At 43.2% G+C, this 16,733-nt stretch overlaps 1 protein-coding gene across 4 annotated transcripts in view; it reads left to right on the top strand.

Moving 5' to 3' along the window:
* ITPRID2 (ITPR interacting domain containing 2) overlaps positions 1 to 8,740 on the top strand; it is a 73,749-nt gene extending 65,009 nt beyond the window's left edge. For all 4 annotated transcript variants that reach the window (XM_035133656.2, XM_035133666.2, XM_035133674.2 and 1 more), the window contains 5 exons: positions 392 to 542; positions 2,497 to 2,562; positions 2,895 to 3,308; positions 6,494 to 6,617; positions 7,260 to 8,740. In XM_035133656.2, the coding sequence (XP_034989547.2) occupies positions 392 to 542; positions 2,497 to 2,562; positions 2,895 to 3,308; positions 6,494 to 6,604 (742 nt within the window). In that variant the 3' untranslated portion in view covers positions 6,605 to 6,617; positions 7,260 to 8,740. The remainder of the gene's footprint in view (positions 1 to 391; positions 543 to 2,496; positions 2,563 to 2,894; positions 3,309 to 6,493; positions 6,618 to 7,259) is intronic.
* The last annotated feature ends 7,993 nt before the right edge of the window (positions 8,741 to 16,733 follow it).

The raw sequence follows: 16,733 nt of genomic DNA, 5'->3' as shown, positions 1-16,733 counted from the left end.
ATACCTGGACCACATCCAAGCCTATATATAGCATTTAATTTACAGATTTGCTAAATACATACTAGTTAAGCTCTGGAAGTCTTGTTCCCCGCCCTAAGGGATTAGTTGTTGTTTTTTTACTAATTTCATCTCCAGTGGATTTTCCTCATTAGTTTGCAAAACCAAAAGCAAAGCCCCATGTACTCCTGTGGAATGTACACATTCCTTCTTTCCCTCTTTCCTCTCTTCCCTTTTCTTGGTTGCTATATATCTTCATGTGAAAGTGCACATATCTGCATAACACTGGACTGATACGTTATCAGTCCCTCCGCTGCTTTGGATGATATGCCTATTTGTGCTCTGCCAAGAGGATTGTATATTCCCCTTTCCATTTTGTTTGCTTCTGATTTAGATACGAAGCTGATCAGCTCCAGACCCTGAGGAAATCTGTCCGCATGGAACTTCAGGAATTAGAAATGCAGTTAGAAGAGCGCCTTCTTGCTCTTGAAGAGCAGCTTAGGAATATTCATGTGTCTTCACCTTACAGGCAACAAACACTCATGGTATGTCTTTTGTCACAGTCCGTCTGTGCAGATATATAGCTCTGCAAGGGATGTAGAAGCACTGGGTAGATATGGGGTGAGTTACTCCCCCAACACCCAGAACTTGGTTATGCCACCAAGCCATAGCTGCCAAGTCTCCCACTGAAAAATGTGGGATCAGCAGCGGCACGGCAACGGATGTCGCTTCTATGCATGTCTGGACATGTGTAGAAGCAACTTCCAGTGCCGGCGCTGCCCGATTTCCAGTGCCCAGGTATGGGCAGAGCGGCACCGGAAGCAACTTCTGGTGCCGCTCTGCCCAATTTCCGGTGCCCAGACATGGGCAGAGCAGCACCCGAAATGGAGCCTCCCTGGCAGGTAGGAAATCCAGAGGATTTCCGGGATTTTTTTCTATTCGGGATAACAGCGGGAAACGGATTAAAATCCAGGGGTTTCCCGTGAAAAACAGGAGACTTGGCAGCTATGCACCAAGCATTAGAACAGCCACACTAAGCGTTTTTGTTTTGGGGCGGAGTGTTTTTTTCATGTGGATCCATGTTCCAGAGGCTAATGGGATTCCATATTAGACATGCTAAGCAAATTTTCAAGTCATTGGCAAGAGGGAAGCCCCGTTTGATGGCCTGTAGCCTACAGCCTTAGAATGGTGAGGACATGCACATTCAGCAGAATGGTTGAGTCTGTCCTGTGGGTATTTGTACTCCTTTATTGTTAAAAACTAAGAGACGGGCAACTGGGCTTGGATTTGTAGGCCAAGAGGAGGTTGGGGGTTGTGTTGCTCTGTCAATACCAACAGGCATAAAATATGGCCGGTGTTCTCCCTTAGGCTCACAACTTGCTCTGGAAGCATTTCCCCATGCATTTTAGGGTGGTGTAGCCCAGATGTCATTAATGATCCAGTTCAACAATCCACCAATGATCCAGATCAACCTTCCAGCCCCTTGATCTCTCCAGCATTCTTCATATGAACAAACCTGAGAGAGAAAATGATAGAGGCTTATATTGACAGTCGTCCAATCCTGGATTAATAATAAGCTAGGGTATTTCTGAGCTGTTACATCTCCTTCACTCCTCCCTTCGTGTCAGCAAGGAGAGAAACCAGGAAGCCACAGCTGACTGCAGCTTTCTGTTACATGTGAATGGAGAACAAGAATTTAATCATATGAATAATTATAATTTATTATTTATACCCCGCCCGTCTGGCTGGGTTTCCCCAGCCACTCTAGGCGGCTTCCAACTGAATATTAAAAACAGTACAGCATCAAACATTAAAAACTTCCCTAAACAGGGCCGCCTTCAGTTGTCTTCTAAAAGTAAAATAGTTGCTTATTGCCTTGAGGGCGTTCCACAGGGCAGGTGCCACTACCGAGAAGGCCCTCTGCAGCTATTACGTTTGAATGAGGGGTCAGAAGAAACTAAATTAAAGAGCATGTAGCATATCCAAACTCTGTCCCTTTCCCCCCATTTTTGAGTCTGAGAAGTTCTGGACAGAATAGCGCAATTGACTACAGGTTTACCGATAACCAAATGGTGACCTCTGCAGATTCAGGTTGCTTTTCTTTGGAGATTCCAAAGGTTTAGAAGACCCAGGGATGGGTCTGAGGAGGGAAAGGAAACATGGGTGTTTTTTTTGGGGGGGGGGGGACTAAGAACCAACTAAGTTGTGTCAAATAGATCAACTGAAATTGATGAACTTAAGCTACTTAAGTCCACTTATTTCATTTGGTTGTCTCTGAGTCCTGACTAAGAGTGTCCATCACCTCTAAACTCTTACAGCTCTTTAACGATTTTTCTTCCATACTATGTCCTGGAATCATAAATCCAGAGGTAGCATAAAAGGCTCTCTGGGTCATTGTTTCCTCAGAAAGTTGGCTGTGTGGCACAGGCCACGAAGCAGTTTTGAGAGCTCCCGAAAACATCAACAACCCCTAATTTCTGTGTTTCCTTTTTCTTCCAGGGCATGTATGGGAGCAGAAGTACTGATAACTTGTCATGCCCTTCTTCACTGAATGTGATGGAGCCGGTAAGTAACCAACTCAAAGGCTGGAGGTGAAGGCAGTGGTATTTTCCAGTCATGTTGAGATGTTTCATTGGCAGTGATACATGAATGGAATGGAATAAATGTATGTACAGAACGTATGAGATATTGGGGATGCTGTCAAATTCATGCTAGGCCTTTGGCTATTCTGAGACGCAGTGTGTTCCAATGGGGTTGAAGGCATGGTTTGTAGCCCAAGGATGAGGTGTAATTTTTGTGCTCCTGTTCCAGCATACATTTGGGGTTTTGCCTGTCTCACAAGACAGTGAGTAAAGCAATTGTCTTGTCTTCCTTCCCCGCCTCCCGTAATTCCGTAGGTCTCTGAACTCATTCGAGAGCAGTCATTTCTGAAGTCTGAGCTAAGGTTGGGTCTGGGAGAACTTGGAATGGAGATTCCGCCAGCCGACGGCTCAGAATGTGCCTTTGATCACGGACATTCTGACTCCTCTTCAGTATGTTCCAGCCAAGCCAGCAGAAAAGACAGCGCACACTCATCTGAGATGATGGGGAAGGCCAAGCCCCAAAGCAAAAAAATCTACCGGGCGTGTGTGGCCTTGATGCCCTCTCCGCCGGCAAGAGCAGGAACAGGGCAGCCTCCTGAAAGCTCTGAGGGACACACAACGTCCAGATCGGAGGTGGAGCAGAAACTTGAAAAGATCCCTCTTGTGCCTGCGGTTGAAGAAATTCACAGAAGTGTGGAAAATGATGAACTGCAGCAAGTCATACGAGAGGTGAGCAGCAGGCTGGCTAGAATTTTTTTGACAGGAGCATTTTATCTCAATGTTTTCTTCTTAATGTGGTTAAGAAGACCCGATAGACCTTAGAGAGCTCCAATCCCCAGGTTAGTTTAATGGTCAATCCTTCTTCACAGGAAATGGGAAATTGTAGCTCTGTGAGGGTAATAGGGATCTCCTAACAACTCTTGGCACCCTTAACAAACTATAGTTCCCAAGATCCTTTGAGGGAAGCCATCAAGTTGCTGTTTGTGGCTAGCTGGAAAGCTTGCTTTCTTCTTTTGGCCCAGCCTTCGTTCAGATCTTTCCCAACACTATCAAAGAGATGCCAGGGGTTGAACTGAGACCTCCATACAGAGGATGTGATCTTTCCCTGAGAGTCTCATATTCAGTGCTGGGCTTTGGAGAAAGCCTGGTGCTGCTATGGTCTAAGGACTAATGCCATGAAGGTTATTCTATTCTGCTCATGTTTGCTCAGAAGTACGGGTAAGTCCCATTGTGTCGCTAGTCCCTTAAACACAGAAGTTTGCCAAATCACACATTGTGTGTATGTTACAGAGTGGGTTTGTTTAATGCTGGCACCCACATTGTTTGGTATATCTGTTTGCATCTCATAAATACCAAAAGTATCTGCCTTGCATTGTTTGCTTCTCAAAGCAGAATGAATCCATTGCAGGGAAATTCATTAATATGCATTCTTGATATTTCTTCACAAATGTTAAACTCATGGCATTCTGAACAATTCCTCTCCCTCTGTATACATGAATTATCTTGGCTTGTAGGAGAAAACAGCATAAACAGTATTCAGTGTTCCAGAGCATGCCAGAATAGACTGTAATGTGTGTGAGCTTTTGACCTGCATCTTTTAACTGGAATGAAAAGGAACCCGCTATCCTTTTCTCTATCCTCCCACAGAAGAAAACTCCAAAAATGCCAAGATACTTAACTTTGTTCTCTCTTGCTTCGAAGAAAACGCTGATTGCTTTCTTATTTATGGGATATAAAAAATGCAAAAATATAAAATAAAGTAAGAATGGAGCTAGTGTTCTCTACTTAAAAGAAATCTGCTTATTGGGGAATGGTATCTTGAATCAAATTGTTTCAGGAATACTTGATTTGAATAGTCGGCTTCTTAATACTTTCCATTTTACCTTTGCAAGACACCGGTGCACTTTTGCAAAGTCACAATAGTGCCTTGGGGAGGGAAAAGTAATGTGAGCATTTCAAGGCACCTTTGGGTGATAGCCAGCATTAATCATTCTCAGCATAGACCCATTGAAATCATTGGACATCACCCTCTATTTTGAAGAAGTTTCTCTAGAAAGAGTGGCAGGTCTTACACTTAGCTGTAAAACTTTTAAAAAAATAAAATAAAATAAATCAGACCGATTGCAGGTCCATTGGTATTCTTTCTTGTGTGCCACTTTCTAGATGCAAAGTTGGGCTCTTTGCAAACATCCCTCGCTGCAGCGAGGAAACTTGGATGCGGAGACAGCTTCCTGCCCAAGGTCACACAGGAAGCCTGGCTGTAGCAAAGCCAGGAATAGAACACAAGTTGCCTGTTCCTTTCCACACAGATGGATCCTTTCTCTTGCTTTCTCATCCATTAGCTCCACTAATTTGGGAAGCCTTTGTCACTTCATTTCGGAATGCACCAAATTTATTTATAGGCTTTGTATTCTTGGGTGAATAGCATCCGTCCCTTAAGTGGCAATCCCACCAGCACTGGAATGGAGAACCCTTGGTTGTGTGGCAATGTCCCTCCCCAACCCGAAATAAGAGACAAGACACCGGAAGTTAAGTTTAAAGTGGGTGAAAAGGCCACAACTTTATTGGTTAAGGATGTTGAGCGGTATTGGCTTAGGCATTGGACCCTAACCGACTATATCCGACTGCAACCCGTGTGTTACAGTCCGGGAGAAATTAACCACCAGAAAGGAGCCCGGTGATATATATCTACCGAGACACCTCCTGTGGCCACCGTTGGGGGGTGCTCTAAGGCCCTGACCTCCGTAGGCCCAGGACAAAGCTACCGCCCCCGGAACCCCTTTAACGGGATTAAATCTCCAATTTCGGGCAGAGGATGACGTGATCTGCCCCCCATACATTATTTATGCAAAATTTCCAATGCCTAACCGCCAAACCAAGTTGTGACGACATGCTATGAGGTAGGCGAAAAAACCAGTTTGGCTAATCCAAGTGGAAAAAGTCCTACCCGGCCCCCCAGCCAACCAAGGCGACCAACAAAGTCCATAGCAGCGTCGGCCTAGCCTGCCTGACTGCCTAACCTAAAGGGGCGGGTGGGTGGGTGATCCGATTGCTCTGGCTACCGGGGAAAAGAGAGGCAGGGTTCCCGCCTCCGCCCTGATTTAAACGCGGGCAAGGCTCCGCCTCCCGGCTGGCCCTATTGGCCATCCGGGTGTGACGGAGGTGGGAACCCTATCTCGCGAGAGGGCTGAGCACACAGCCTCTCGCGAAGGTTGGGTCGGTCCCTGCCCACAACGCCACCTCCGCGAGACACGGAAGTGGTTTTCTCTGCACAGCACTGCTCCTTGCAGTCAGCCACCAGGGCTGCAGTTTGGAGCAATTTCCTGGGCATTAAATAAGCACTAGACTGGCTTATTCTCCAACCACACCCCTGCTGCCCATTGGATCCTCATAGACAGGAAGAACTATAAAAAGGATTTCTGTTAGGGCTGAGTTTTTGGACAACAGTGGTCATCCTGGCTTAGGTATCTGCCAATTTATTCCTCATCTTTGGCTCCTAGGTTGTTATTCACCATGAACTCATGGGTCTGTTTCTCAGTATTGACCCCCCCCTCCTTCAGTATTGACCCCCAACAATATTCTTGTAGGATTAAAAACACAGTACAGAACTTAAGACACCTCCACTCCATACATTTAATAAATCACATGGCTCCACACTAATAAACCTGGGAACTGGAGTTTACCCCCTCACAGAGCTACAGTACCCAGCATCCTTAAACTACAGTTCCCAGGATAAGTTGGGGGAAAGCCATATGCTTCAAATGTATGGTGTTGCAGATATGATCCTGGAAAACCGCCATGGAAAGAATGAATGGGATTGTCCCAACCTATGCAGTTGTGCTTAGGCTTCAGTGAGCTACAAATATAGTGGAAGTATGGCAAATGTAGGCAAACCCGGAATGTCTTCTTTTCAGATCAAAGAATCTATTGTCGGTGAAATCAGACGGGAAATTGTGAGTGGACTGTTAGCAGCTGTCTCTTCCCCTAGCAGATCTGCTAATGCTAAGCAAGAAACGCAACCGTGATTCGGTACTACAGGTAAATATTTCAGTGTTGCTGCATGCCAATAAGTGCTAGCGGGAAGGTGGAGAAAGACCATGCAAATTACATCAGAAGAAAATGCTATTAAGATTAGGGGCTAAATATTACAGAATTGCACTACTACGTCCACTTTCTTAAAGTTGACTCTAGCAACAATGGTTGGATTCCAAACCATTAGCCCTGGGGTGTTGAGATGCCTGTGTTATATATAATATATATAATTTTTCTTAAATTTTCTGTTTTACAATTTCAAATACTCATTTTACATCCTTAAAATACCAATGACTTCCCATCTTCTCTTTCTATGGTTCATTTTACGGTATCACAAATCTCTGCATATTTTACAGTATTCCATTATTGCACCAATCAAAACTTATTTACACTGTTGAATTTATCTTCATGCTGCCTGCGTTTTCAGCTGTGCACAATTATTTCCCATATATTCAATAAAGGTTTTCCAATCTTCTTTAAACATATGTTCTTTTTGTTCTCTTATTCTATGGGTTAAGTCTGCAAGTTGTGAGTCCCAGGTGTTGAGATGCGTGTTGCTGCTTTCACCGAATAAATATATTTGTTTTTGATTTGAAATGACAATCATACAGTAACTCTTCTTCCCCCCCCTCCCCCAAATAACAACAGGTTGGCATGTGATCCAGGGACACTGTGGAATTCGCCTTTTGGAAGGCTAGATGGGACGTGTCTGCCTGCACTCAGGAGGACAGAAGTGAAGGCTACTGTATACAGTCTGCAGTTGTGTGCTGCTTAATGTTCCACTTCAGCTCCCTCTGCTATGACTGGGACCCTCTACATCTTACTACTGCCCATGAACCATCTTCCAAGCCTTAATATTTATTTGTACATTCCTACGGTTCATTTGTGCATAGTGTCTTGCTATTATTATTATTATTATTATTATTATTATTATTATTATTATTATTTCTGTGTAGAGGTGTTCCTCGTAAAACTTGAAGACTTCCTCGATCTACCCCAGTTATAAATAGCCTAGGATTGTCGTCGTTATTTTATATATATGTAAAAATAAAAAACCACTGACCTCTGTGAGGTATTTAACTGTGCAATAACTGATTCACTCTGAGAGCTTGAAACAATTATAGTAACTATTTTCTCTGCTGTTACCAAGTGCCACGTCAAAAGAGGAGAGGAACCTGTGGTGGTGGTGGTGGTGGTGTTTTTTTAAAAAATGCTGTAACTCTTGGGAGAAGCTGTTTGCAAAAAGTTTAGAGAGCTAAATGAACTTATGTAAAACTACTAAAAACGCTTACACTGAGAACCTTATCTTTGAGCAGTAGACACCTTTTAAAAATAAATAAAAAAGTCTGCTTCTTTAATCTTTCTTATTGGGGGTGTGCTTTGTATTGTTTTAAAAATCTTTAATATATATTGATAACTTCTCAACGGTATCAGGAGGCGGCCTTTTTCTCCTTTTAATAAAACAAGCCTATAAAACACTAGAGGGTTTTTGTAAGTGGATAATGCTGTTGTTATGGGGGAATCGGAAGGAATTGTTCCCCTTTTACTGAAATTTTACTACGGCCCAGGGAAAATGGCATGTATCAGAACAGATGAAATTGTATGTTGGCGGTGGTTTTGGTTTCTTTTACATGTTTTTTTTTGTCAATGGGATGCTAGACAGTCATGCTTTAATAATGTCTAGATTATTGCCACTGGGATTCCTTATGTTTCTCTGGTTTTGTTTTTTGTTTTTGTTTTTTAAATATGTCTTCGACTAATAAAATCAAGATTGTGTTGAATACATAATCAAAACTAGTAAAACCATAACTATATTGTGTGAGAAAAGTCTGTCAAAGTGCATTTGGAATGGACATAAGGGCTTTCATATTAAAAGGGGCTGTTATGCCAATAAAATATTTATTTTGCCTACAAGTGTTTTGAACTCATTCTTTTCATTGGTTTTCAGACACTGGAGTCTTCTGGCTGGGCTGGGAGAGTTATGTGAATAGATCCTTACATAGGCATATGAGAGAAGAATTGAGCTTGCACATTAATCCTGGTTTATACATGCAGCAAAATGAGATATTAGAACCCCGAGCTGGTTATAATGGACTGAACCACCTCAGGTGACAGGTGTGTGTGTGTGTGTGTGTGTGTGTGTGTGTGTGTGTGTGTGTCATGTATGAACATTCCTTCACATTACAAGAGACACACAAGCCATGTCCAGTCATTCAGGTTGTGCAACTGAAGTTGATCTGGAGCTCTTGCACAACAAATCTGTTACCCCCTCCTGACCCCTGCAAAAAATGTGACTTTTCGCTATAATCATAGCTGCCAAGTTTTCCCTTTTCTTGCGAGGAAGCCTATTCAGCATAATGGAAAATCCCTTTTAAAAAGGGATAACTTGGCAGCTATGGCTATAATGCCGCCCATCTGATTGGGTCGCTTCAGCCACTGTGGATGGCTCCTAACAAAAAATAGAAAATAAAAAAACCAATACAATATCGCACACTAAAAACTTCCCTGAACAGGGCTGCCTTCACATGTCTTTTGAAAATCACATAGCTGTTTGACATCTACTGGAATAGTGTTCCACAGGGTGGGCACCACTACCAAAAAGGCCCTCTGCCTGGTTCCCTGTAACCTCACCTCTCACAATGAGGGAACCACCAGAAGTCCCTCAGAGCTGGATCTCAGTGTCCAGGCTGAACGACGGGGGTGGAGACGCTCCTTCAGACCAGAGATTATGGGAGTTTTAGTTCAGTAATCATCTGTGGGGCCAAATGTTCCCCATACCTGACCTAAAGAAAAAGCTGGATTCAAGGAATTTACTGCTGAAGGGAGCTATTGGGCTTATGTCTTTCTTAAGAGTTTCGTGTAGGTATCTAGATAGCTGGTGTGAGAACATGTTAGCATTTTCACCCCTCCCAATGTGAGAATCAGAAAGTCTCCAGAGAGAGAAGTGGGCGGGAACTGTTCCTTCAGTAAATTGTCTTCCTGACTCAGCTAATTTAGTAAGGCGTGGTATTGCTATATTGCTATGTAGCTGTTGTAAGTACTCTGGCTTTCTGTTATGCTGTGTGTTTGCAGTGAGAGCTGTTTGTAACTATGTATATATTCTGTAAATAGCTTGAAGTAATAAAGAGGATTAAAAACCTCTGCCGCAGATCCATTGTTTATTGAAGCAGGAGGTGCTCCAGTCGTCCTGTTAGCCCAGTTGGGGCAGAAGAGGGACTGAAGACGTGGATATAACCTCATAAAACTATCATATGGTAGCAGAGGATGGTTTGTGCGGATGCATGAGTTGCGCAGTGGACGCGTGCTTTGTTGTGTCGCTTGGCTGCTGAGAGAGAGGACGGTTCTGCTGATCCAGTTTTCCTCTGATGCTGTACATCGTCTCCAGGCCTGGATGAGCTGTTGCTGCTGTTGGCTGGATGGAGTTCTGATGCTGCACATTGCCAAGTCGTAAGCTGTTTAATTTCAAGCTGATTTACAGAGAGGCATGCTTAAAGCTGCCAAAAAGATAAGAGACGCTTTTCCAGTTTGCCTAAATTAATTGTGCTGAAAGGGGGAGTGAAGTTGCTGGGAGAGTCAAGGCTATTTGTGTTGCATGAAGGGAAGTGTCTTGCTGTTAATTTAAAACACAGGCATGGCTTCTGCACATATCGGCCAAATGGCTCTGTCTTTTCCTCTCCTGACGCCAGAAACGTACCCTACCTGGCAAGTTAAAATGAAGGCACTTTTACAAAGAGAAAAGCTTTATCATACCATAGAGGATGAAGCCCCCGATGAGACTGATGATGATTGGGCAGCCTGGCATGAGGCAGACATGACAGCCAGGGGGACAATTGTTTTGAGTGTCTCAGACCATTTGTTGGTCAATTTAGAGAATGAGGAGACTGCAAAGGCTGTTTGGAATAAACTTAAAGATATGCATCTACGTCAAAATGCAGGCTCAACTGTGTTATTTTTTAAGAAACTCTGTAGGCTGGAGCTGCAGAAAGATGGCGATTTGCCCAGCCACCTGGCTCAATTAAAACGTCTCAGACAGGACCTTGCCCAGCGAGACTTGAATTTGTCAGAGGCTGTTTTTGCAATGCTCATGATAAATAGCCTAGATGAGTCGTATGATGCAGTTGCTACTCAGCTATCCACATTGCCTAATGATCGTTTAACAGAGGATCATGTATCTGCTGTGCTCATGAATGAATGGGATCGCAGACAAACTGCAAGAGAGAATCGAGGCAAAGTTGTTGAGAGTGTTTTCAAGCCTTCGGCAGGAGAAAGTGAAACTTTTGCAAAAGCTCTGAAATCTCAACGCTGCTACTCTTGTGGTGAATTTGGGCACTACAGGAATCGATGTAGGAAGACTTTAAAGCAAAAGGACAACTTCAAAGGCAGAGGGGGAGGAGGCCGAAAACCCCAAGGACCAGCTGCATCAAAAGCTTTGGTCTCACGTTGCTCTAAAAAACTCAAACGTTCTGTTTTCATTGTCGACTCAGGAGCAACCCGGCATGTTGCCAATAATAAAGACCTCTTTGTTCATCTGGAGAAACAGGGAGGAGCCATTCATCAAGCAGATGGGTCGTCAATTAAGAGTTTGGCTCAGGGTACTGTGTTTTTGCAGAGCCTAAATGCAACAGTTAGCAATGTTATGTATGCTCCTCATTTGCAGGATAATCTCCTAAGTGTTTCTCAGTTAGATGCTCTAGGATTTAAAGTGGTGTTTGAAAACTCTCGGTGCGAAATTCTTCGAGATAACAAACTCATTCTTTATGCCAAGTGTGTTGATGGTTTATATGTATTGCCTTTTGTTACAGGTGCAGCTGCTAAAGCAACTAGAGAAACTGAAAAGGCATGCTGTAACATATCAGTAGATAAGAATGAGAAAATGCATAACCACTGTATTCATGATTATCACCGTTTGTTTGGTCATTTGCATTTCCAAGCAGTGGCAAAAATGCAAAATATGGTTGAGGGCATGAAAGTCCAAAAGTGTCCTTACCACATGAAATGTGTTTCTTGTGCAGAGAATAAGATTAGACAAGCTCCCAAAGGTAGAAAGTCTGGGAGGGAAGTAAAAAAACCTTTTGAGATGGTGCATGCAGATTTGGTTGGACCTCTAGCGCTCTCTAGAGGCAACTCACGTTACTTCATGGTTCTGATTGATTCTTATTCCAAATATGTTTGGGTTTATGTACTGCAGAAAAAGTCTGAAGCCTTTTTAAGGTTCAAACAGTTTTGTGCATGGCTAAAAAATGTGCACAATGAGCAGGTGCGTCACTTTTACAGTGACAAAGGTGGAGAATTTTGTTCAGAGCAATTTGAGAGCTTTCTTGCTGAACAGGGTATAGAGCACATGACTGCCACACCCAGATCTCCATGGATGAATGGTTTGTGTGAAAGAGTAAACCAAACCTTGCAACAAGGTATTAAAACTCTGTTGCACGATTCAGGCCTACCCAATCCCTTTTGGGGGGAAGCTTTATCGTGCTTTACGTATGTTTATAATAGGAGATATCAATCAGCCATTGGTTGCACCCCATATGAAATGCTGTTTGGGGAAAAACCATTTGTGAAGCATTTGAAAATTTTTGGTTCAGAAGTGTGGGTGCATACTTTGCAAAATGACAAACTGAGTAAATGTGGTCAACATGGCATCTTTCTAGGGTACGAGAAAGGTTCATATCGTGTGCTAATGACAGACACGAAAACAATTAGGTTGACCAGAAGTATGGATTGTAACCCAAAATGGGACAAAGTTGGTATTTTTCAGTGCTACCCCATTTCTGGTGATGATAACACAAAGCCAGAAAAGAAAGAGGCAGATCCTGTTACTGCTGATGAATCTAGCGTTAGTGAGGAATCTGACACTGACACAGACTATCAGAGTGCAAAAGCCTCAGTTAAACAGACAGATGAATCAGACACTGATGTAGATGTACAACCTTTGTTTACAATGGGTCACCATTCTCCCAAGGAGGAAATGGACCCAGAGGATCTGAGAATTTTGCGCAGGTCCGAAAGAGCCACCAAGGGAAGACCGCCAAAGCGATTTTCCAAAGAGTTTGCAAAAGCTGTCACTACTAGCGACTCAGATACAGTGTTTGAACCAGATAGCTACAAAGAGGTTCAAAACATGTCCGCAAAGGATGCTGAACCTTGGCTTAATGCCATGAAATCTGAGTTAAAATCCCTGAAACAAAATGAGACATGGGAATTGGTTCCAAAAGAACCAGGTATGAAATTTGTAGACAGCAGGTGGATTTTCAAAGTAAAAACTGACCAGCATGGTAAAGTTGCCAGATATAAAGCCAGGTTAGTGGCACGTGGTTTTTCTCAGATACCTGACCAGGATTACCATGAGACGTACTCACCAACAGTCAGATTTGAGAGTGTTAGACTCTTAATGAAACTTGCTGCTGAAGAAGGCATGACTATATCACATCACGACGTAAATACTGCGTTTTTGTACGGAATTCTTGATGAGAATATTTATATGCTGCCACCAGATGGAGTGCAAGTCAAAAAGGGAATGGTGTGCAAGTTAAAAAAAACCCTATATGGTTTGAAGCAAAGCGCTCGTTGCTGGCACACTAAACTAACTGAAGTGCTGTTTTCTTTAGGATTCCAACAAGGAAAGGCTGATTCTTGTGTTTTTGTGAAAGAGTGTAATCAACAAAAGCTATTTTGTATTTGCTTCGTTGATGATATCTTATTTCTGTGGAAAGATATTAATATTTACAAAAGCACTCTTGGGAAATTGCAGAAGCATTTTGACATGAAAGATCTAGGGCAGGCATGTCAAACCTGTGGCCCTCCAGATGTTTTGGCCTACAACTCCCATGATCCCTAGCTAGCAGGTCCAGTGGTCGGGGAAGATGGGAATTGTAGTCCAAAACATCTGGAGGGCCGCAGGTTTGACATGCCTGATCTAGGGGAAGTCAGTAATTATCTCTCTCTGGAAGTAGAGAGAAATGAGAAAGGTGATGTTTTGCTGCACCAAACATGCAAAATCAATGAATTGCTGAAAAAGTTAAACCTGACTGATGCAAATGCTGTAGATACCCCTATGGTCACAGGTTTCCAGCATGACACAAGTGCTGAGGCATTTTCTGACAACACATTGTTCCGGAGTGTGTTAGGCAAGCTCAGTTTTGTAGCAAGGTGTACCAGGCCAGACATCGCCATTGGCGTGAATTTGCTCAGTAGATATGCTAATCAGCCCACAGTATCTGACTGGAAAGCTTTAAAACGCATAGTTAGATATTTAAAGGGCACTATGCATTATCGATTAAGACTTTCAAGCCAAAAATCAGGAGGTCTTGAAATCTATGCAGACGCCAGTTTTGGCAGTGACTTAATGGATGGAAAGAGTACATCAGGCATGTGTTATCTGTACAATCAGTGCTTGTTTGATTGGAATTGTAAGAAGCAAGCAACAGTGAGCACGAGTTCATGTGAAGCAGAACTCAATGCTCTAACTCTATCACTTATGAATGTAGAGTGGTTATTGCAGCTATGTCAAGATATGAGAATAAAGGTTTCGTGTCCAATTCCAGTTTATCAGGACAACAAAGCCTGCATAGCGTTGATCCAATCAGAAGGGTGCAAGCAGAAAACAAAACATTTACAGATTAAAATGCACCGCGCCAGAGAATGTATTCAAGAAGGAGTTGTTAAAGTTACTTATATGCCAGGGAAAGAAATTCCTGCCGATGCTTTAACTAAAGCTGTGAACAAGGAACAACTGGATGTGTATGTTAAGAAATTACAGTTGTGTTAAATTACAGTTGTGTTAAAGTTCTCTCAATGGTCGGTTTGAAAAGGGGGAGTATGTTAGCATTTTCACCCCTCCCAATGTGAGAATCAGAAAGTCTCCAGAGAGAGAAGTGGGCGGGAACTGTTCCTTCAGTAAATTGCCTTCCTGACTCAGCTAATTTAGTAAGGCGTGGTATTGCTATATTGCTATGTAGCTGTTGTAAGTACTCTGGCTTTCTGTTATGCTGTGTGTTTGCAGTGAGAGCTGTTTGTAACTATGTATATATTCTGTAAATAGCTTGAAGTAATAAAGAGGATTAAAAACCTCTGCCGCAGATCCATTGTTTATTGAAGCAGGAGGTGCTCCAGTCGTCCTGTTAGCCCAGTTGGGGCAGAAGAGGGACTGAAGACGTGGATATAACCTCATAAAACTATCAGAGAACACTTCTGGGTTAGATGGACCTTTGAGCTGATCCAGCAAAGCTATTCTTCTGTTCTAATTTACCTATAGATCAGGCACCCCCAAACTGCGCGGCCCTCCAGATGTTTTGGCCTACAATTCCCATGATCCCTAGTTAACAGGACCAGTGGTCAGGGATGATGGGAATTGTAGTCCAAAACATCTGGAGGGCCGAAGTTTGGGGATGCCTGCTATAGATTAATGTTCTCTGTCAATGGAACAGACTCTTCCTGGTTTCTTGCTACCATTTCAAAAGCTACATAAAAGGTAAAGAACCCTTGGACAGTTATGTCCAGTCAAAGGCGACTATGGGGTTGCAGTGCTCATCTCACTTTTCAAGCCAAAGGAGCCGGCATTTGCCCACAGACAGCTTTTCGGGTCATGTGGCCCGCATGACTACCGTAAACTGCTTCTGGCTCAACAGAACACTGTGATGGAAGCCAGAGTGCACAGAAACGCAATTTACCTTCCCGCTGCAGTGGTACCTATTTCTCTACTTGCACTGGTGTGCTTTTGAACTGCTAGCTGGGACAGAGCAATGGGAGCTCACCCCATCATGGGGATTCGAACCCCCAACCTTCTGATTGGCAAGCCCAAGAGGCTCAGTGGTTTAGACCACAGTGCTACCCATGTCCATAGCAGCTCACTGTCACCACAGTTATGACTCTGTGCTCCTGGCTACTTAACACAGCCTCAAGTGTAATTTGATTGATGCATAGATCCATAGGTTGTCAATGTACATAGAAAATAGCATGATATTTTCCCCCATGTGGTATAGGGTTGTTTTTTTGCCACTTCCTGCCACATGCAACAACCATCACTGAAGCAAACCTCCTCAAACTGGCCTTAAAAATGACTTTCATTGCACTGAGGACGACGGCACCTACACAAACAATCCTTCAGGCTGACGTTATGATGGTGATGAATGTAAGCAATTTATTGGGCTTGCTGGCCGGGATCCCAAGCACCACGCGACTAATTGTACATGCCTACATGGGTTTCAAACAGCGGCCTTCTGTGCAATGTGTCTCTTTAATTCTTCACGGTCTCATTGTGTCTCTCCAAAAGAGCTTTTATCTTCTCCAGTAGTGAATAAAACAGTGTCACTTGTTCTAGATACCAAGTTTTACTCATCTACACCGCAGTCAGAGACCCTAGGGTAGGGTTTCCATATGTCCGGAATTTCCTGGACATAACCAGAATACGGCAGTCAGAAGCAGTCTCCGGGCAGAAAATGCTGAAACGTCCAGGAAAATCCAAACGTATGGCAACCCATTTCGGTTGCCATAAAAATAGCTCAAAAATTTCTGACTCCCATCAGCCTGTATTGCCAAGCTTCAGAGATGATGGGAGTTACAGGCCAACTTTTATAAGGCGACAGGTACATCACTACTGAGCTACATGTTTTGCCATTTTCTAAACCATGTTCATAGACATGGGCACTACAGTACTAAGAACTATTATTACAACACTGGAAGTCGTAGGTGGCCTCTGGAAATTTTAGTATCTTTACCCTCGACCAATAATGCGAGATGAGTGTGCAACCCCAGAGTCGGCCACGACCGGACCTAATGGTCAGGGGTCCCTTTACCTTTACCCTTTACTAGTATTGAAATAGTTGCTGAGTTCAAAATTAAGTACATTTAAACCTGGAATCTGAATATTTGAAACAATTGCTCTTTTTCCCAATCTAAAAAGAGATTCTGTCATTTCTGTTTATTATAAACTCAAAACTCATATGGTTCTGGAGGAGACTCTTGAGAGTCCCATGGACTGCTAGAAGATCAAACCTATCCATTCTTAAGGAAATCAGCCCTGAGTGCTCCCTGGAAGGACAGATCGTGAAGCTGAGGCTCCAATACTTTGGCCACCTCGTGAGAAGAGAAGAATCCTTGGAAAAGACCCTGATGTTGGGAAAG

The sequence above is a fragment of the Zootoca vivipara genome, chromosome 1 (genome assembly GCF_963506605.1).
Source record: "Zootoca vivipara chromosome 1, rZooViv1.1, whole genome shotgun sequence".
In the NCBI taxonomy this organism is placed as follows: Eukaryota; Metazoa; Chordata; class Lepidosauria; order Squamata; family Lacertidae; genus Zootoca; species Zootoca vivipara.
The sequence above is the reverse complement of the archived record's forward strand: the minus strand, read 5'-3'. Positions and strand labels throughout refer to the sequence as shown.